The sequence below is a fragment of the Leucoraja erinacea genome, chromosome 10 (assembly GCF_028641065.1).
Source record: "Leucoraja erinacea ecotype New England chromosome 10, Leri_hhj_1, whole genome shotgun sequence".
In the NCBI taxonomy this organism is placed as follows: domain Eukaryota; kingdom Metazoa; phylum Chordata; class Chondrichthyes; order Rajiformes; family Rajidae; genus Leucoraja; species Leucoraja erinaceus.
The window spans coordinates 49,617,974-49,639,467 of NC_073386.1; the positions used below are offsets into that span (position 1 = coordinate 49,617,974).

The 21,494-nt window shown below is 45.5% G+C and overlaps 1 protein-coding gene and 1 pseudogene across 1 annotated transcript in view; one reads left to right on the top strand and one right to left on the bottom strand.

Annotated features, from left to right (window-relative positions):
- The window catches only part of lrp8 (low density lipoprotein receptor-related protein 8, apolipoprotein e receptor), a 103,934-nt gene that overhangs the window by 18,269 nt on the left and 64,171 nt on the right, over window positions 1-21,494 (bottom strand). Inside the window, exons 7-12 of the mRNA XM_055642216.1 lie at window positions 21,368-21,490; window positions 19,211-19,330; window positions 18,955-19,080; window positions 4,977-5,148; window positions 4,029-4,256; window positions 3,823-3,941 (exon numbers count right to left, since the gene is read on the bottom strand). Of these exons, the coding sequence (XP_055498191.1) occupies window positions 3,823-3,941; window positions 4,029-4,256; window positions 4,977-5,148; window positions 18,955-19,080; window positions 19,211-19,330; window positions 21,368-21,490 (888 nt within the window). The remainder of the gene's footprint in view (window positions 1-3,822; window positions 3,942-4,028; window positions 4,257-4,976; window positions 5,149-18,954; window positions 19,081-19,210; window positions 19,331-21,367; window positions 21,491-21,494) is intronic.
- LOC129701318 (U2 spliceosomal RNA) lies at window positions 8,230-8,337 on the top strand (annotated as a pseudogene).

Sequence of the window (21,494 nt, forward strand, 5' to 3'; positions counted from 1 at the left end):
GTGAGGCTCAAGGGAGAGGGTGGAATCAAAGATCACGCCAAGGTTGCGGGCCTGGGGAGATGGGGAGACAATGGTGCCGTCGATGGTGAGAGTGGGGTTATTGATTTTGCTGAGTGTGGATTTGGAGCCTATGAGGAGGAATTCTGTTTTATCGCTGTTGAGTTTGAGGAAGTTATGTTGCATCCAGGTTTTTATAGCTGACAAACAGGAGTTGATATGGGAGAGGGGGGCGGGTTGTGGGGGGATTTGGTGCTGAGGTAGATCTGGGTGTCATCAACAGTGGAAGTCCAGGTTGAAGTGGCGGAGTATCTGACCAAGGGGGAGGATGTAGATGATGAAGAGGAGGGGGCCGAGTACGGAGCCTTGGGGAACGCCTTGAGTGACTGTGGCTGTAGCAGAGGTGTGGTTGTGGAGAGAGATGAAGTGGGATCTGTTGGAAAGGTAGGAATGGAGCCAGCTGAGTGCAGTACCTTCGATACCGAGGTCTTTGAGTCTGGTGAGCAGAATGTTATGGCTCACGGTATCGAAGGCTGCGCTCAGGTCGAGGAGGATGAGGATGTTGAGGGAACCGGTATCAGCAGAGGTGAGGAGGTTATTGAGGACTTTGAGGAGAGCGGTTTCTGTGCTGTGGAGGGGGTGAAAACCAGATTGGAGGGGTTCGAATAGGTTATTGGCATGGAGATGGGATTGAAGTTGTGAGTTGACGATACGCTCCAGGGTTTTAGAAAGAAAGGGGAGGTTTGAGATTGGGCGGTAGTTGTTGAGAGAGGAGGGATCCAGACCAGGTTTCTTTAAAATTGGGGTGACAGCAGCAGTTTTGAAGGCGGAGGGGACAGTGAGGAGTTGAAGAGGTTAGTGAGGTAGGGGCAGAGGACGGGGAGGCAGGACTTCAGCAGGGGAGTGGGGAGGGGGTCAAGGGAGCAGGAAGTGGGTTTGGAAGAGCTGATGAGTTTGGAGATTTCAGGAGGGGTGACCGGGTCAAACTGGGAGAGGAGGCAGTGTGGAGGAGGGGTCGGGAGGTCAGTAGAGATGGGGAGAAGAGGGGCCTTGGCAGGTGCTGGAGTAGATGATGGGGGGGGTCAGATACAGGGGATAAAGATTGATAAATGATGTTAATTTTATCAGCGAAAAAGTGGAGAAATGAGTTGCAGAGATCCGGAGTAGAGGTAGGGAGAGTGTTGGTCCGAGGCTTGAGGAGGTTGCCCACTGTGGAGAAGAGGGTTCTGGGGTTTTGGCAGGGGTCGGTGAAGATGGTGGAGAGGTAGGCAGACTTGGCAGCAATGAGGGCGTCTTTGTAGACAGCGAGGTGGAGTTTGTAGGCTTCATGGTGGACTGTGAGAGATGATTTCTTTGTGAGTCGTTCAAGTTGGCAGCCAGTCTGTTTCAACTTTCGGAGTGCAGGTGTGTACCAGGGTGAAGAGGTGTTAAAAGTCACGATTTTTGTTTTGAGGGGGGCCAGAGTGTTGAGGGAGGTAGACAAGGTGGAGTTGAGATGGTTTGTGAGATCATCAGGTGAGATGGGGGTTGAGTCCAGGGGGAGAGTGGTGGAGAGCAGGTCAGAGAGATGGTGGGGATCGATGGATTTTAGATTACGGAAAGTGATTTCTCTGAGGAGGCGGGGGCGGGGGGGGGGGGGGAGGGGGGGAGAAGGGATGGTGAACCGTATGAGTTTATGATCAGAGAGGGGGAAGAGGCATGGATGTAGGTCGAGCACCAGTTGATTTGTGGAGCAGACCAGGTCGAGGATGTGTCCTTTATCATGGGTGGGGAAGGTGACATGTTGGGTGAGAGTGAAGTTGTCCAGTAAAATGGTGAATTCAGATGAGAGCTTGCAGGTGGGGGAGTCCATGTGGATATTTAAGTCACTGAGTAGCAGCAGACGTGGAGAGAGAGATGAGGCTAGTGTGAGTCGTTCAGTAAAATCGGAGAGGAGGGAGGGGTTTGGTTTAGGTGGCCGGTAAATAACTGTCATGGTGGAAAGAGCTTTGAAAGCGAGGAATTCAAATGATGATACTGAGGGGAGGGCGAGTTCTGTTATCCGGAAGTTCTGATTGAAAATAACGGCGAGGCCACCTCCACGGCGGGAGGGGGGGGGGGGGGGGGGTTTGGAGATGTAGTTAAAACCAGGGGGGGATGCTTGGTTGAGGGAGAAGAAGTCATTGGGTTGTTGCCAGGTTTCAGTGAGCAGAAGGAATCCAGAGTGTTGTCAAGGATTAGTTCATGGAGGGCAGGGGCTTTATTGTTGAGCGATCGGGTGTTGAGGAGGGCAAAGTTGGCATGGTGAGAGGGTGGTGGGATGGGGGCAGGCTGGAGAGATCTGAGGTTGTCCCGGTTAACAGTGCGTGTGGTCAGTGGGGAGGGGGGGTGTTGCAGTTGAGGGGGGGCAGTGAGTGGATTTGCAAATGATGGGACAGTGGGTAGTTCAGTTTTGTTCAGAGGTGCGACAGAGCGTGCAGGTGACCAGATGGATGGAATGGATTGTCCGTTGTGGAAGTAAACAAACTTGCGGCGAGAGCCTCTGTGGATGTAACGGGGTCGACGTAGAAGTCCGAGCTGTTTGATGACTGGGATGCAAGATGGGATGGAGTAGTTGAAGAGTTCAATCAGCTGCAAAGTTGAATATTTGAACATGATGCCGAGTGGAGGAACTGAGAGCTCCGCGATAGCGGTTAGCCGTGGGCTAGGTACACTGAGGTGGATGACTGTTGTGAGTGCCAAAATTATCTACGGCATGACAGGAGGAGATGAACATCCAGTCTTGGTCACGGCTCGCATCTGGTGGGGATTGCCTGTAAGAAGGACGGAGGCGATCAGGTTAGCCGCTGTAGCAGCTAGCATTAGCCGCCACTCGTTGGCTGAACGAGGGCAGCCAGCAAGCGGCTAACCGAAGAGGCAGCAGTCCGGTCGAGGAGCCCGAGCGACTTCGGGAAGCAGCTGAGAGGCTGCCCAGCGGTGAAACCCACAGTGTTAGCCAGCCGACACCCAGAGGATGACCCGGCCGGTGTTTGAGGGCAGCGGCAGCAGGTAACGATGGAATATCGTCGATGTTGGTGTTGTCAGCTGGTATGCACTTGGAGAGCATGTAGAGTTGATCCGGTAGGGATTAGATGAAGGAAAGAAACTTGCTTTCCTTCAAGGGTGCAGAGAACACATACAAGAACACAAGAGGCAATAGCAGATCTGACATTCCAATGAGGTCATTCCCATTTTCCAAGACTAGAGAACAGAGGCCTAATCTATCCAATTTCTCCTCATGTGACAGACCTGCCGTCCCAGTAAATAGTACAGAGAATCTTTGCTGCATTCCCTTCACTGTAACAGCACTTTTTCCTCAAACGGTTAGAGAACAAAATTGTACTCTGTCCTCCAGGTGTGCCTCACCAAGACCCGGTTGCAGCAATTGCAACAGACAGTTACCTTTTCTATTCAATCCCCCTGCAGTACAGGCCAATATACTATTTGCCTTCCAAGTTGTGTCTGAATGTTAGCTTTCAGTGATTTGTGTGTAAGGACCTCCAGGCCCTTTTGAACATCTGCATTTTTCAATGCCTCGGCACTTAATAAAAGTGCCCAGGATTTTCTACCAGTGGATTTTCCCACATTGAACGATATCTGCCATGTTGTTGCCCATTCATTCAGCTTGTCTGTCTCTCCATGAGCCCATTCACATCCTCACCAGTGCTCAGATTACCACTTAGTTCAGACATCAGCAAACTCATCCAATTCCTGATATAAACTGAATAGTTGAGGTCCACCTTTGCTTCACTGTGCAATCCAAAGCAGCCTCACTAAAATAGATCACATTGCTGTAATATCACCTACCTAACGTGATTCCATTTGGCCATTCAATGTTGTCCTTGACAAGTGATTGACGATCAAGCCCATTTAGTCCAGCTTTCTCGATCTTTGCAGGGCTTCCCCAGTCTGACCAGTACATGAACCTGATTGAACAGGGTCAAAGGATGAGAGAACAAGAACGAGAACAATGGCAAGACAAAAATGGAATTGATAACTTTCCCGTCACTTACCCTTGAATGGGGTCGACCACAATGGCTCTGGGATTCTCAAGCTCAGTTTTGATAAGGGTCTTTATTTTAGTCCCGTCAATCGTGGCCACAGAGATTGACTTGGTACCAGAGTCTGTCCAATATATATTTTTGTGAATCCAATCTATTGCTAGACATTCAGGAATTAGGAGTCCTTGCTCAATCAAATGGATATGCTGGCTGGGATCACTGCCTTTATCCAAAGGTGCACTGCAACACAGTTCATGGAATAAATGTTTAATTCATTTGTAATTTACACTCCACTTTTAAATAGTTTTAAATGCAAGACCAATCACATTGCACAATTAATATAATTTCAGACAGTGGGAGTGTAGTTATGAGTTAGAGGTTAATGATGAGGGCAAATTATGTTTGGGAAATCAGTTAATAAAACTCCTGCTCCTTCTGCTTGTTATTTATGAACTCTGTGGGAAGGAATTACAGATTCACCGAGACTACATGCATGGATGTTGGCCATCATCTTAATTTGTGTTGGTAGTATAATGTTTTGTGAAATACACTCGGATATTGACGTTGCTGCCGTTGTTAAGACAATCACATTATTTAGGACCAGTGTAATATGAGAATCACCCTCGCTGGTGACATTTTGGTGGGCAATACATAAATGAGTTTCACACAAATGGGGGGGATTTCCTTCCATTGTGTGCTGCCGTCTCAGATGCACTATAACTGAAGGCAAAGTTCAGAGCAGGAATTCAAATTAGACGCAGGAGGACTTACATTTATACAGCACTTTTAATGTGTTTCAAAATGTTCGGGAGCTTGGGGAAGTAAATAGTGATGTCTTAGACAGAAGTTGCTTGAGGGCTTAAAATGCACATGTATAAATCATTGGGACCTGATTGAGTGTATTCTTGAATATTGTGGGAAACCAGGGATGATCATCAAGTTAAAAGAAAAATCACTTACCTATAGATTATTTTGTAGTACAGGTCAATCCAGTATATCTTATTTTCTTCAACATCCACATCAAGGGAGACCACATTCTTTAACGCGGATACTAGACGAGTGTACTCTTTCTTCAACAAATTAATCATTCTGATATCATGGCTGTTAGTGAAGAGCACAGCAGGGCTTTTGCCTATTAAAAAATGAAAAGTTTACTCACAGACTTGAAAGTAACAAAACGTAGTTGGTAGAACTCATCTGAGACCAATAGAGTGAAACTATACTTGAAGCACCAATGTGCCGGGTAGGTTCTTGTATTTATTTATTTTGGGCTGCGTGTTGCAATGTTCCCTAGAAACATAGAAACATAGAAAATAGGTGCAGTAGTAGGCCATTCGGCCCTTCGAGCCTGCATCGCCATTCAATATGATCATGGCTGATCATCCAACTCAGTATCCTGTACCTGCCTTCTCTCCATACCCCCTGATACCTTTAGCCACAAGGGCCACATGTAACTTCCTCTTAAATATAGCCAATGAACTGGCTTCAACTACCTTCTGTGGCAGAGAATTCCAGAGATTCACCACTCTCTGTGTGAAAAATGTTTTTCTCATCTCGGTCCTAAAATACTTCCCCCTTATACTTAAACTGTGACCCCTTGTTCTGGACTTCCCCAACATCGGGAACAATCTTCCTGCATCTAGCCTGTCCAACCCCTTAAGAATTTTGTAAGTTTCTATAAGATCCCCCCTCAATCTTCTAAATCCTAGCGAGTACAAACCGAGTCTATTCCATTACGGATAAAGTCTATTCCATTACGGATAAAGTAAACAAGATTTGCAAGCACTTTACTAATGAATAATATTTGTTGGATCCAAACTCCTAGACCTAGGGAAAAGTTGCAAGAACAAAACGTAGTTGGTAGAACTCATCTGAGACCAATAGAGTGGTCTCGACCTGAAATGTTGACCATGCCATCACCTTCACAGATACTGCATAGCCCGCTGAGTTCTTACACCAGTTTGCTTTCTGCTCTGAAAGGACCTCAGTGACTATTTATTCCTCTGCCTCCCATTACTAAAGTGAGCAGCATAAAAACAGCTGGACTGTTATAATGATTCGACCTTTAAGAAACTCCACTGACCACTAACCCTAATCCAGACAAAAGGATGTTTTCCACACTTTGCAGAAGTGGTGCTCCTCTTGAATGCATGTCAACAAGACAAGAGTCATTACTGATCAGACACCAGCACCAATAAATTAGGTGTTTCAGAAGGGACTGCAGATGCTGGAAAATCGAAGGTACACAAAAAAGCTGGAGAAACTCAGCGGGTGCAGCAGCATTTATGGAGTGAAGGAAATAGCCAACGTTTCGGGTCTAAACCCTTCTTCAGACTGATCGGGGGTGGGTGGGGGGGGGGGGGCGGGGAGAAGAAAGGAAAAAGGAGGAGGGGCCCGAAGGCTGGGGGATGGGAGGAGACAGCAGGGGGACTGAGGAAGGGGAGGAGACAGCAAGGATTAACAAAATTGGGAGAATTTGATGTTCATGCCCCCAGGATGCAGACTCCCCAAGCGGAATGTGAGGTGATGTTCCTCCAATTTCCGGTGTTGCTCACTCTGGCCATGGAGGGGACCCAGGACAGAGAGGTCGGATACGGAGTGGGAGGGGGAGTTGAAGTGCTGAGCCACCGGGAGGTCAGGTTGGTTATTGCGGACCGAGCGGAGGTGTTCAGCGAAACGATCGCCCAACCTCCGCTTGGTCTCACCGATATAGATCTGCTGACATCTAGAGCAGTGGATGCAATAGATGAGGTTGGAGGAGATGCAGGTAAACCTCTGTCGCACCTGGAACGACTGCTTGGGTCCTTGAATGGAGTCGAGGGGGAGGGAAAGGGACAAGTGTTGCATCACTTGCGATTGCAAGGGAAAGTGCCCAGGGAGGGGGTGGTGCGGGAGAGAAGGGAAGAATTGACAAGGGAGTTATGGAGGGAGCGGTCTTTGCCGAAGGCAGATATGGAGGGAGATGGGAAGATGTGGCGAGTGGTGTGGTCACGTTGGAGGTGGCGAAACTGACGGAGGCACCTAGTGACAGCCCATGAGATCTGGGCAGCATTTGACCAAATGTTACATCAAGCAACTCTGGTCATACATTGCACAAAAGACTATGGTTTTACTTCGGAGTCACGTGAGTGACTTCGTGAAGAACCCCGCTTCCACGCATGCGTGTCATATCGCTACACGCATTGCAACGAGTCACACAGGGGGGAACGGCGTTCCCCAAGCGGGAGAATTTGAAAGTCGGGAACAGCAGGTAAGAGACTCTGCGTTCCTTTTTTACTACTTACTTTTAGGTGGCTGCGGAAAGCCGGCGGGGAGACCCGTGGAGGGCGAGCAGCCAGCAGCAGCAACAGCACGAGTTTCCCTGGAGGGGAACAACCTGAGCCCGACTTTGCTCCCGCACCGGCAAAATTCACCTCTCGGCCGGGCGGGAAGCAAAGTAAAAAAGGTCCCTATGCCAGTCGCAAACGAGACTGGCTTGGGAGCAGTCGGTAGCAGCCAGCGCAGAGGCTGCGGGACAGACAGCTCGGACCAGCGAGGGGCTCGGAACACTCAGCGAGTGCAGCGGCACTGATGGAGTCGGAACGGGACGTTCGGGCTGAAAACCTTCTTCAAAAGGTAAGGCCCAGGGTCCAGGGGATCCATAGGTACAGCCGGGGTTACCGGCTGCGGAACTGCCGCGAAGGACCAGGCCCGTGAACACCGGGGTCGGTCCAAGCGGCTCGAACCCGACACAGGGAACGACGGTCACCAGCGGGAGAAGGAAAGTCGGGAACAGCAGGTAAGAGACCCTGCGTTTCCTTCAACTTACCTTCTAGGTGCAGACATGGACCAGGTCCATGTAAGGCCGGCGGGAGAACCACGGAGGAGCGGCAGCGGCAGCAGCAGCGGCAGCGGCAGCAGCAGTGGGAGCCGGCAGCTGCAGGAGCACCGGCAGCTGCAGCAGCACTAACAGCGGCAGGAGCACAGACAGCGGCAGCAGCACAGGCAGCAGCAGTGGCAGCTGGCACTTCGTGAGGAGCTGGCAACGGCAGGAGCAGCATGGGCACATCGATTCCCGGAGAGGGAAAAACACCTGTGCCCAACTTCGCTCCAGCATGGTGAGAAAGTTCATTTCTCGGCAGCAAAGGACTTTGCAGTTGACTGGCTGCAATCTACTACAAGGGACCAGTATGTGAGTACCAGGGTCAGTCCCATCGGGGTTTTAGTTACAATAATCGCTTCTCGGCTTTTTGGCTAAGATCAAGTGTAGTATCTGTTCTTATCAGTTTAATATCTGATACACCCCTTATCTACGGACCATATATATTAAATAAAAACTATAGTAGCTGTTATCATCAGTTTTAATGTCTTATATGTCCCTTAGCTAAGAACCATATAAGTAGGAGTGCCCAGAATTGAGGGCATTAGAGTGAGGTTGGCCGGCTGCAACGACCACTAGGGACCAGTACCGTCAGTATGGGGGTCGGTCCCACGGGTCTAAGATAAAGGAGCAGCCAGGAGTGCTGAGAGTGTTGAAGCCAGGTTAAAGGAATAGATGGAAGCAGCTGTGCCAGTTATCCCCCTCACCGGCCATATCCACTTCACGGAAGGAAGGACAAAACTGGAGAAGGAGGACCATGGAACAGCGGGCAGCCAGCAGCAGCCAGCGGCACTTGGATCAACCGTAGTGGGATCAGCTGTGCCCGATGTCGGGCCCGCACCGGCCAGATCCATGTGACCGAGCGGTAGGCTAGACACAAATTAAACAAGGTAGTGGACTCAGAAGGGTCCGACTTTGCATAAAACCACCGGCAACCAGCGCCCGAGAGGGCTGGAGCGGGAAGAAGCGGTGTATGGAGCCTTGCTCCAACGTGATAAAACCACAGCAGTACCTCTTTGAGGGCTGCACAATGCTTCTACCCCATCAGAGGGGAGCACTGTGGGTCAGTTCTGGGTTGACTTGCAAGAGGGGTCCGCAGAACAAAAGACAAGTGGGCAGCAGTTAAGCCCCACAGGGGTACCCCGTGCGGGACCCTAGAGATCTCTAACTCTATAAAAAAGAGTAGGCAGGACCCTGATGGGCCAGAGCCTGGTAATACAGCGTCCCATGATCCTAACACAGCAGGGACTCTGCTGGACATGGTGGCTGATTACTTTAGCCAAGTCAAACATGGGTAGACTTGGATCCAGGATGGCAATAGTATTACTATATGTCTGGCCACATACGCCAACAAGGGAAAAAATTTACAAACACTGGCCAGACATCTGCCACCTGGCAACGGTGAGGCATTACAGGTGCCCAGTGTAAACCAATGCATTTGGCAGCATATGGACGAACATCAGGAACCAGGACCTCAAGATCCAGAGAACCTTCAAGGGATTGACGGAAGGCATCATAGCATACACCCGCACCCTGGACTAAACGTAGGTAACCAAAGACCATCAAGACGCACTAGATCTGTTTAATAATATGCAATATGACCTGAACTACAAGTGGAAGGCGGCCATTCAGCCAGCACTAGGACTCCAAAAATGCTACCATTTGCAAACAAAGAACCGTGTGTGGACTAAGCCAAGACACTGGGGCTCATTAAGGCCAGCGCAAGGGCCTATTTTGGAGCATGATACCAGCCACAGGCAAGGCCATAAAAAATGTGGCTCATACCAGTAGCAGTGTCAGAAATCAATATAACCTGCAGGATCCGTTTTAGGGTATGGCCAGGGCGGCCACCCTGGAAGATGCGGAAGCCTAAACCTCCCACACAACCCCGAACAAGAAATATTAAACCAGAACCTTATTTTCTTCTGTTAAAATAGGGACCTACGAGGGTAGGGGAGGTTGCAACACTACAGTTATGTATGGTATATATAATCACTACAGATTCATATAATCTCAGCAGTATTCAGGGTTATCTGATAGGGTTTTTCTCATCCCAATAACCACAGTACATCATACACCAGAAGGGCATTTTGTCCTTACATAAACCAAACAATCTAAAACCCACATGGTGCTACAAGATTTGTACACGAAAGATTGGATTGAACATATTTATTAAAATAAAATAGAGTAGGGTTGCAGGATTATCATTGATTTAACCCTAAACACATTTGTTCTAGATATTCATTTTAAGATGGATGCTCTTATTATTGATAAAGACTTGGTGTCAGTTGCGGGTTTCTATATGGCAGGCATTGACTCAATAGAGGAACTTTGGCAATATAGAGCTTACAAAAGGGGCAATCATTAGCCCCAATATTATGTACTAAAATTCGTAAACCAGCTTGGCATTGTTATGTAAATAAGCCATAGGGTGAGGTTTTCCCCCGTTCAGACCCATCAATGGGGTACTAGGGTAAATTCAACCACACTCGGCATCTGGAATTTTCAGAGTACCCGACTGACCTTCTCAATCATGGTTTTCAGTCTTACAGGGGATGGTGTTAGAACCATGTTCGCTATGAACATTGCCAAAAAATTGTTGATTTATCCAGTGACTGGAGACTCCATGCCATAACACTATGGATTTATTGATTTGTAGAGTCTAACAGACCCACTATACTGTCAGACAGGACGATGAATCTCATCTCATCTGCACTAAGACTGTCAACACGGAAGCAGTACCTTGGACACATCAAGAAATGGGGCATATACTGCTTGGACAACAATCTCGGCCAAAAACATTCTGGCCGTATTGGGATTTTAACAAGCCTCCATTAGGATAATCGATGGAGCTACAGTGCCATTAATAGTGCCACAAGTGCACTCTCCAATTACCTATCACAAGGATCGGAACGGCACGCGGTGGGAGCGCACCCCTGGTAAGCAAACCAGGTACTCCGAAATCTGGGACGTGGGTGTCGTTTTCTCAACATGCTGAGGAGCTTGTAGCTCATAACAGCGTTGTCACCTCAGTAACAGACCAGGAAGATGGTTATGCTCATGGTGTTATTTATCGCACAACAAGTCCAGCCATTAAGCAAACAGAGCCTGGACTCCCTGATCATCTCACCGAGAAACTGGTGTTGTCATACAGGATTTAATAAAAGAAAACAGATCGGGTTCCTCGGGTCTAGGGTTTGATTTTATGGTACACCCATATGGCAAACGACTGTGTATAACAAGACACATCTAACAATACATAGCATATACTCGGAACATTCGAGGTCAGAGTATGGAGTTGTTTATCTCTTACAAGAAACTGCATGATAGGGTCACGACTCAAACTATATCAAGGTGGCTCAAAATGGCAGGAATAGACACTGATGTTCCAACTCTCATTCCACCAGGACTGCAGCAACATCCGCAGCAATATTGTACAGGTACCCACAGACCAAATCCCCAGAATGGCAGGAGGGTCATTTTAAAAAAGGGTTTTTCCACAGGTTGTATAATAAACCAGTTTATTTGGAGCCATCATTGTATTAAGAAAACATTTTAGGTTCAACAAAATAATTTGCCCGATAGGTTACAGGGTTATGATTCTCAAATTTTTAAAAAAGTGTTATATTTTTTCGTTATACCACACAACTCTTTGTATAATTGTGTTTTAAAACTACTAATGATGCTCTCTCCCAATACCCAAGGCAGTTGTGAAGCATGGACTCGTTCCACGGCATGAGGTCACAGAGCTTTGAAATCTTCACGAAGTCACTCACGTGACTCCGAAGTAAAATAGTAAGATTAAACGAGAACTTACCAGTTTGAAGTTTGATCTGTATTTTATGAGGAGTTACGATGAGGGATTTCGTGCCCTCCGCTCCCACCCTCGTATGATCATATCAAAAACTGGTATCTCTTTGATAATCTTACTATGTTAGATCATTATAGGTTCCTGTGACCTCACACCGCTGCTTTGAAGTATGACACGCATGCGTGGAAGCGGGGTTCTTCACGAAATCCCTCATCGTAACTCCTCATAAAATACAGATCAAACTTCAAACTGGTAAGTTCTCGTTTAATCTTACTATTGTCATGAACAGCAGGTTTCAGCTTCTTTATCAATGACCCTTCTTTCATCAGAAGGTCAGAAGAGGGCCATCCACTGATTCTTGTGCAGTGTTCAATTCTATTCACGCAAATACAGCAGAGTGCTTACGAGCAGCACGATCTCGACAACATTCAGGCATGTGGTGATAAATGGCAAGTAACATTCACCACAAAAATGTGAAGAAACGACCCTCTCCGCCAAGACAGTGTAACCACCACACTTTGACATCGTGGCATTATCATGACCAAGTTCGCCACAGACCAGACACGCAGCTGGACCAGCAACATAAAAATCACGGCTGCCAGAGATCAAAGATACCCTGCAGCAAATGACAAGTTTGCAAGAATAAAGAAAAAAATGACAGAATAACAACTAATAGGCAACGGTGATAAGAATTAGGCATAAGGAACTGCAGATGCTGATTCACAAAACATATATATTGAATGTTGGAGTAATTCAGAGGGCCAGACAGCTACTCTCGAAGACTTCAAACCAATTGTAGTTGGGGCCGAGAAAGCTGAGAAAAGACCACAGCAGCTCTTCTAGATGAGGCAGAGGTTCACATACTCCTCTAACCTCGTCTACTGCATTCAGTGCTGCTGATATGGCTTTAGTGATACAGCGTGGAAACAGGCCCTTCGGCCCATCTGGTCCGCGCCGACCAATCCCCACACATTAACACTATCCTACACTCACTAAGGACATTTACCAAGCCAATTAACCTACAAACCTGTACGTCTTTGGAGTGTGGGAGGAAACCGAAGATCTCGGAGAAAACCCACGCAGGTCACGGGGAGAACGTACAAACTCCGTAGAGTTAATGTTTTATGTGTCATTCCTAACTGTCACTGTATGTCGTATTGTCACTTGTGGGTGGAGCACCAAGGCAAATTCCTTGTATGTGAATACTTGGCCAATAAACCTATTCATTCATTCAGACAGCACCCGTAGTCGGAATCGAACCGGTGGTCTCTGGCACTGCATTTGCTGCAAGGCAGCAACTCTACTGCTGCACCACCGTGATCACCCTATTGCCTATATACTGCCTTTGCATACAGCCTGGTTTGTGAATAGCTCCATCCAAGGATGCAAGAAATTGCAGAGAGTTGTGACTTAGCCCAGACCATCGCACAAACCAGCTTCCCTTCCCCCAACTACATCCATACTTCATGCTGTCTCGGCAAAGCCGCTGGCATAATCAAGGACCAGTCTCTCTCCAGTCACTCCCTCTTCTCCCATCTCCCAACAGGCAAGAAATACAGCTGTTTAGAAAACGTATACCTCCATGTTCATGGATAGTTTCTTCAGTTGTCATCAACTGGAGTGCAGTCCTGACCTCCTATCTACCTTATTGGAGACTTTTGAATTATCTTTAAATCAGACTTGATCAGAATGTTATATTATATCTTGCGCTAAATGTTGTACCCTTTATCCTTATATGTGCACTGTTCATTGTATTCATCTTTAACCGGATGGTACACAAGCAAAAGCTTTTCACTGTACCTCGGTTGCCATGACAATAATAACGCAAACTAAACTGCCCCTTGTGGAGAATTCAATCAAGGCAACACCATAGATAGACACAAAAAGCTGGAGTAGCTCAGCGGGACAGGTAGCATCTCTGGTGAGAAGTCAACCCGAAATGTCACCCATTCCTTCTATCCAGAGATGCTACCTGTCCTGCTGAGTTACTCCAGCATTTTGTGTCTATCTTTGGTTTAAACCAGCATCTGCAGTTCCTTCATACACATGAGGTTACACCTTCTCATTTGTCCTTGCCTGAATGGTGTCTAGGTTTCACTACATGTACTGATTCATTACAGAGGAATTGCACAACCAAAAATGAATAATGGGACTGTTTTCTGATGAATGCATGCAAATCTGATATAAATCTCATGGCGTAGCCTGTTTTTCTATTCTTCACTCCCCTTGCAGCATCTTAACTGTACAGCCCTTGGCCAATGGACTGGTAGTCTGGAATTCACTGTTTAATATCCTTCTTTTCTTCAAAACGCTCAGCAAAGCCACCTCTTTGATCACATCTTTAATCCGTTCCCTTGACTGAGGTTTCATCACCAAATGGCACTAATTTTATGTCGATAAGTGATGCAAAAAAATGAATTGTTAATAAAGTGCCGAATCTTCACGTGCAAAATAAAAATTGCTGGTGGTAATATGTGGAAGGGAAGGTTAAGGAATATAGTGATGCAAAAAAACCCAACACAAATTGAAATTTGATGATTTGAACCCGCATTCCTGGAGTACATTCTCAACGTTTAAACCTGGCACCAAAACAAGAAACAACACTTGGTCCGGATCAATTGCATAGCATCAGCGAGAAATCGCTTTACTGTTTATAGAATGCAGCGGTTTTGAGCAATCCACATACACTAAACGTGCCAGCAAGGGATTAACAATGAACTTGAAAAGGATGTGCACCAGGCAGTCAAAGCATTCAATTTTGGAAATCTAAGTGGATACCAATGTACAACACTGTCGAACACTGGATGACAATGGGAGCACATCAACAATGAGAATTAACATTCTTGGTAAGTACTGCCACCTTCTGGTTTGGAGCCAAGCTGCATTTCCTGATGCCATTCCGAGTCAATGCAACAGGAAGGGCATAAACATTGGTCTCAGTACGTCCTGGGAATGGATAGGCTTGAATATTTCATCCGTCTAGTTCGGTGACTGAACTTTTGTAAGTAAGAATGATTTTAACCAAGTTAAAAGCTCTCCCAAGAAGGGTCTCGACCCGAAACGTCTCTCTCCAGAGATGGAGCCTGTCCCACTGAGTTACTCCTGCTTTTTATGTCTATCTTTGGTTTAAACCAGCATCTGCAGTTCCTTCTTACACACTTTATAATTAACTATCTTTCTCTTACAACCATGTTCAGGAGAGGTGTGGAGACACAAACGACTGCAGATGCTAGAACCTAGAGCAAAAACAATAAACTGTTGAAAGAACGGAGTGGATCAGGCAGCATCGGAGGCAAAGGGATGGGCGTTGATCTGGGACTGATCAGGGCTAGAAGTGTCGAAGGTAGCCAGTGTATTGATGTGAGAAGAAGGAGTGAGGCTGGTAGGTGATAAGTGGAACCAGGTGAAGGGAAATAATGGGTAGATGATGTCAGGAGGAGGTGTTAGTGATGAGATAGAGGTTGCTAGGTGATAGATGTAAGCAGGAAGGGAGGGATAATGGTGACATAGCAGATGGATGCGGGTAGGGGAGGGGAAAGAGTCTTCAATTTTCAAACTTCAATGTTCAAAACCATTGGGTCATTTGAACACCCCTTTCCTCTCCACGCTGACCTAACTGCCCTTGGCCTTTGCCACCATCGGGCCAAACACACACACCAGAATCAGCACCTAATATTCTGCATGGCTAGCATATAACCCAATGGTATGATCATTTAATTTTATGATTCCAGTTAAATAATTTCCCCGTAGACCCAAAATGCTGGAGTAATTCGGCAGGACAGGCGGCATCTCTGGAGGGAAGGAATGGGTGACATTTTGGGTCGAGACCCTACTTCAGACAATGATTTCCCCCGTGTCCTTTCCCACGCCCATGTTTTCTCTCTCGCTCTGTTCACCTTTTCTGGTGCCTCTCACCCTCCTTCCCTGGTTACCCTCTTGCACCTGGTTTTAGTTGCTCATACCCCACATATCTAACTACCTAGGTTTCTGCTCTCTTTTTCCTATGTCCTCCTTCTCCTCAACCTGGTTCCATCGGACATTATTGCTTCCGTATCTGCTGCCACCTACCCCCCACCCCCCCACCCCACCCGGTTCAGACGAGTCCAAATTCGCCTCTCCATTTCCAACTACCACAGCCTCTGTCTCGACACAGATGTCTCCACGTACCTATCATCCATCCCCATTGGGTTCCAACTAGCACCTACCAGCCCCCGTGTCAACCCTCACGCTCACTGCTTTGTTTGTTCTGGAATGGTTTACTGGGAGAGGTTACTGTGATGGCAGTTTCTTTCATGCTTTAACTAGATTTTGTCTTCCCAGCGAATTGACTCTTTGCTGAACAGACAACTATTTTTTTGCTGCAGTGGTGTCAGTAATGTTTTTATGTTTTTTTGTTTTTTTTTAAATATTTTATTTTATTAGAAGTACAGTCATATGGCACCAAAGTGCCTAATATATATTTTCATAATACATTTTATGTACAACTTCTTTTTTTTTTTTGTTACATTGAAAAAAGATTAGAATAAGAAAAAGAAGTTAGATAGTAAAGGATAGAAAGATGTATTGTATTCAAATTTATTGTCATTGTCTCAATTAGAGACAACAAAATGAATTGCCCTTTACAGTCAGTATCATAAAAATAAATAAATAATAAATATTAAAACATAATAAAAAAAATAAAATAGAATTAAAAAAAAACACAAACACAGAAAGTCCACGACACAACATAACACAGTGGCACCAAGGTGAGGAAGGCACCATAGTCCAGCCAGCCTCCCCTCCGATCTTCCCAGATGTTCATCCGTGGTCGGTGCCTTCCGAGCACCCGCAGTCGCCGCCCCTGGTGGCCCGATGTTCAGGCCCTCACGCCGGGCTGATGGAACGCCGACGCCGAACCCCGACGGTGAGCATCCTCCTCCTCAGCGGCCCGGACCTCCTGATCAGCCGCCTCCCGTAGCCGGAGTCTGAGCTCCTGAGTCCACAGGCCGAGCCGGGCAGAGTCGCAGGACCCCGCATTGTTAGTCAGCGCCGCCCGCGTTGGGAGCTCCGCAAACCGCAGCTCCAGGATGTCGGTCCAGCACTCCGGGCTCCAGACGGCAACCCCCGGTAAGGCATCGCCAGCCCTGCAATGTTTCAGCGCTGTCCCGCCGCTGCTGGATCTCCGGTCGATCCCGGCAGGAAAGGCCGCGCCAATCCAGGTAGGTAGGCCGCTGTGGGGGGGGGGGCGACTCGAATAATAGTCGCATCCTCACCAGGAAGCGGCTGAAGGACGGTATCCCCCGCACCGTGCCCTCTTCCCCCACATAAAAACATTAAAAAAATCATAAAAAACACACATCAACATAACTAAAAAAACAAAAGAACAAAAAGATACCCGGCTGAAGGTGGAGGCTGCTGGCACCAGCGCCACCGGAAGTACAATGTGAAATATATAGTGTGTGAAGAAAGAAAACGAGTAAATGAGGAAAGTTGAGAGAGAAAATAGAGAAAAGAAAATAAAATAAAAAAGAACAGGAGATCATTATTTATAATCTTGACCAACCCTCGTCCAGTCCTGAAACAGTTATTTTTTACAATTGTGTTGCACCATATGATTCCAAAAAAACGACGAATGGAGACCAACTCGTTATGAATTGGTCTGATTTATCCATTAGGAGGAATCGCATTTCCTCAAGATGAGCGGTGTCCAACATACTTGCAATCCACATTTTAAGCTTTGGTATTGATGTACCCTTGCAAAATTTAAGTATTCATTTTTTTGCTATTATTAAACCATAGTTAAGGAATAGATTTTGAGATGCGTTCAATTTATTCCCATCTTCCATTACACCAAATATAATCATTTCAGTATTAGGTTCCATTCTTGTCTTGAATAATTTTGTAAATATTTCAAAAATATAATTCCAAAATCTATAGAGTTTTATGCAGGAAACTAAGGAGCGTGTTATAGTTGCCTTTTGGGCTAGACATTTATCACAAGTGGCGGATATATTTGGATAAAATTTGTTCAATCTTGTTTTTGAATAATATAATTTATGTACAATTTTAAATTGAATTAGATTATGTCTTACATTAATTGAACATTTGTGAATATATATCAGGTATTTTTCCCATTTAACCTTCGTAATTTTTATCATTAGTTCCCGTTCCCACTCTTCTCTAAGTACCTCTGTCGATGGCAAGTCTATATTTAGAATACTATTATATAAATATTATATTAATTTTTGTGAGTCAGCTTCAATATTCATTGCTTCTTCCAATAAGTCAGGAGTTACTTTTTGATATCCTTGTATATATTTTTTCACGAAATCGCAAATCTGAAGATATTTAAAATATTGGTTGTTTTTCAATTTAAATTTTAATAGTAGTTGTTGGAATGATAGTAGGTTTCCCATTTCGTACATATCCCCGATCCTTCTAATTCCGAGACTTTCCCATTGGTTATATGTCTTATCAATAAGAGATGGTTTAACTAAAGGGTTATTCGCTATTGGCATTAACAGTGATAGATTTCTTAATTTTAAAGATAATTTTATTTGTTTCCAAATTCTTATTGTACCATATATAATTGGGTTCTTCTTACATATTGTGTTATTCAGTTTTTTTGGGGAGAAGAGGATCGTCCTATATTACAAGGATGGCAATCCTCCTTCTCCATTTTTATCCATTCTGTCTGTTGGGTAGAACTATCCAACCAATAAATCATATTCTTAAAATGCACTGCCCAGTAATAATACATACAATTCGGAAGTGAAAGTCCCCCGACCTCTTTTGGTTTACATAAGTGTTTTTTTGTGATTCTATGTGATCTATAGTCCCAAATATAATTTGTAATGTTAGAGTCTAATTTAAAAAATATATATTTTGGTATATATTTTTGTAATGTTTTTTATGTTTAATGTTAAATTCTATAATGTTGTTTTTATTTTATTTGTGTGTTGCAATGGCAAGTCAACTTTCACTGCACCAATTGGTGTACTTGACAATAAATGTCCTTTGTCCTTTATTTACTTTGTAAAAGGTTTCAGCTCGTGCTATTCAGTACGGGGATAAAATGCAAAAATGTATTAAACTTTACCTGCTGCACATGACAATAAAGAAACCATTGACCAACCTGTACCTTCGTGTCAGCATCCAGGTGAATGAAATGAAGAATTATACGTTTTTCCTTCATCCTCCATCCAGGATGTACATGGATTACTAATAGAAGTTTACCCAGCACGTTCACCTCATTTCAAAGAGAGAAGAGATGAAACAAGCTGCCTTACCTACTGCTTTACAACTCTCAGTCATTGGATCCATCTCATAACCTTGGAAGCAGGTGCATTTGTACCCTCCTTTAATGTTAGTGCAAATCTGGCTGCACTGGTCGAGATCTTCACATTCATTTATATCTGAAAGAAACATTTCAACCAGTCAATAAATCGGCTGAGTTCTGTCCAACAGCGCTGATTACTGAATCAATTCAGGCAGCTCTTTGTTTAAAAATGAATGAAGGAAGGAGCTGCCTTGCATTTTAATTACCTCCACATGTCTTTGAGTCTAACAGTGTGTATCCGGCTGGGCATTCACATTCATATCCAACCTTCCAGTCTCTACATATGTGGGAGCAGTCACCATTGTTGGTCAGGCACTCGTTTAAACCTGGCACCAAAACAAGAAACAACACTTGGACCGGATCAATTGCAAAGCATCGATGAAAAATCACTTTAATCTTTGTAGAATGCAGCAGTTTGAGTAATCCACATACACTAGACGTGCCAGCAAGGAATTAACAATGATCTTTAAAAAGATGTGCACCAAAAGTTTTCAAATTACAATTTGTGGATCCCAAAATCAACCAAGGGGGTGGGGGAGGGGGAGAATTTTGACGAGATTAATTATAAAGTGAGAATACCCGGGTTAGTTTCAGGTACACGCCTGATTATTACTTTATTTATGGGGAAATGATTAAATCAATACAAGAGCCACCTCCACTGACGGCGGAACAGTGGTAGTTGCTGTTTTACAGCGCCAGAGATCCGGGTTCAATCCTGACAACGGGTGCTGTATGGAGTTTGTACATTCACCCTATGACCCCGTGGAATTTCTCTGGGTGCCATGGTTTCCTCCCACATTGAAAAGATGTTCACCTTGTTAAGTAAATTGGCTTCTGAAAATCCTCCCTACTGTGTAGAATAGAACTAGTGTAAGGGTGATCGCTGGTCGGCGCGGACTCGGTTATCTGATGGGGCACGCTGTATCTCTAAAGTAAACTAAACTACACAGCACGACAACACAACAAAAACATCCCAAGACAGTCTATGAATGTTTTCATACATATAGTGGCAGTGAGCCCCAAGATGATATCGAGGGAGATAACCAAATGCTTAATGAAATGGCTAGATTTTAAGGAGCATCTGAAAAGAAGAAAAAAAGATAGTGATGGAAAGGCAGTGGAAATCCCAGACTTTATCCCTCAGCAGATGAAAACACAGCTACCATTAGTCAATTCATGATTGAGCAGTGGCCAGAATTATGGGACCTCACGTTTCTGAGTTAACTTTAACAGAAGATTTCTGAGTTATTGGGCTGGAAGGGATCAAAGTTGGAAAGGGTGAGATCATGGGAGGATTTGAAGACAAAGACAACAATTTTAAAATGGATGTGCTATTGAACCAGGAGACAGTTTGGGGAAATATAGGAATGTTTACTAAATAGAATTTGGTGCACATTAGTTTGTGCAAAGCAGAGCGTTGATTGACTTTTGGGTAATAAGGGAGGCCACTAGAATGTATCAAAGTAGCCAACTCTAGAAAGCACGGCAATGATTCCAGTAGATGAGCTGAGGCAGGAGTCCAATCGTCTGTCACCATGGATGGTCATATCCTGATTCCTCTCTTTAAGGATCCAGCTCATGTTAAACAATAGCTTCACAAACACAACCAGCCTCGCAGTATTGGGATATGGGGAGAAGGCAGGCACGGGTTATTGATTGGGGACGATCAGCCATGATCACAATGAATGGCGGTGCTGGCTCGAAGGGCCAAATGGCCTCCTCCCACACCTATTTTCCATGTTTCTACGTTTCTATATTTGCCCATGGAACCATTCATAATATTAGTGCCTGCACAAAGCAAACACTAGTTATGCTCCTGATTTCAATTACCACAGAGGGGGGGGGGAGGGGGGGGGGGGGGGGACTGTGCAGGGGGGGGTCCCAGCCTTCGGGGGTCACAAGGTTGTGGGTCCTTAGAGAAACAAAAATCAGAAAATGATCAAGAACCCATCAAAGCCATCTTCATTTCAACCTTGATCCATCCTCCTGAAATATTCCACATTCTGATTGCTATGCATTTATGCAAAACTTTAAGGAGATCATGCATGAGATGTAATGATTATCAAAATCATCATATGGACAGGCGAGGAGAGGGACATCAGTTTGAAGGTCGATCCAGACGTCCAAGGAAGCCCTGCAGCAGCCTGGGGCTCGCCTGGATCGGGCAACACCAATAAGACCTAGAGCACAGACTGGACTTTGAAAATGGCACCAAAACATGACACGTCTTGCAAGTGGGGTCAGTGGACTATTTCTGTACACTGTGCTGAGGCAATACTCTACTGGACTGTTTGTAAGAAAATAATTTCACTGTGCCTTTGCAGGTGACAATAAAGCATAAATGAACATTTGATCCACCTTACCACATTCTTTTAGCGGTTCGTCTGACCAGTCTTTGCAGTCCTTGTGAGAGTCGCATACTTTCTTTGTATCAATGCACTCTCCACTCCCACAGAGGAACTTCAAGCGGCCTTCACAGGGGGTCACTGT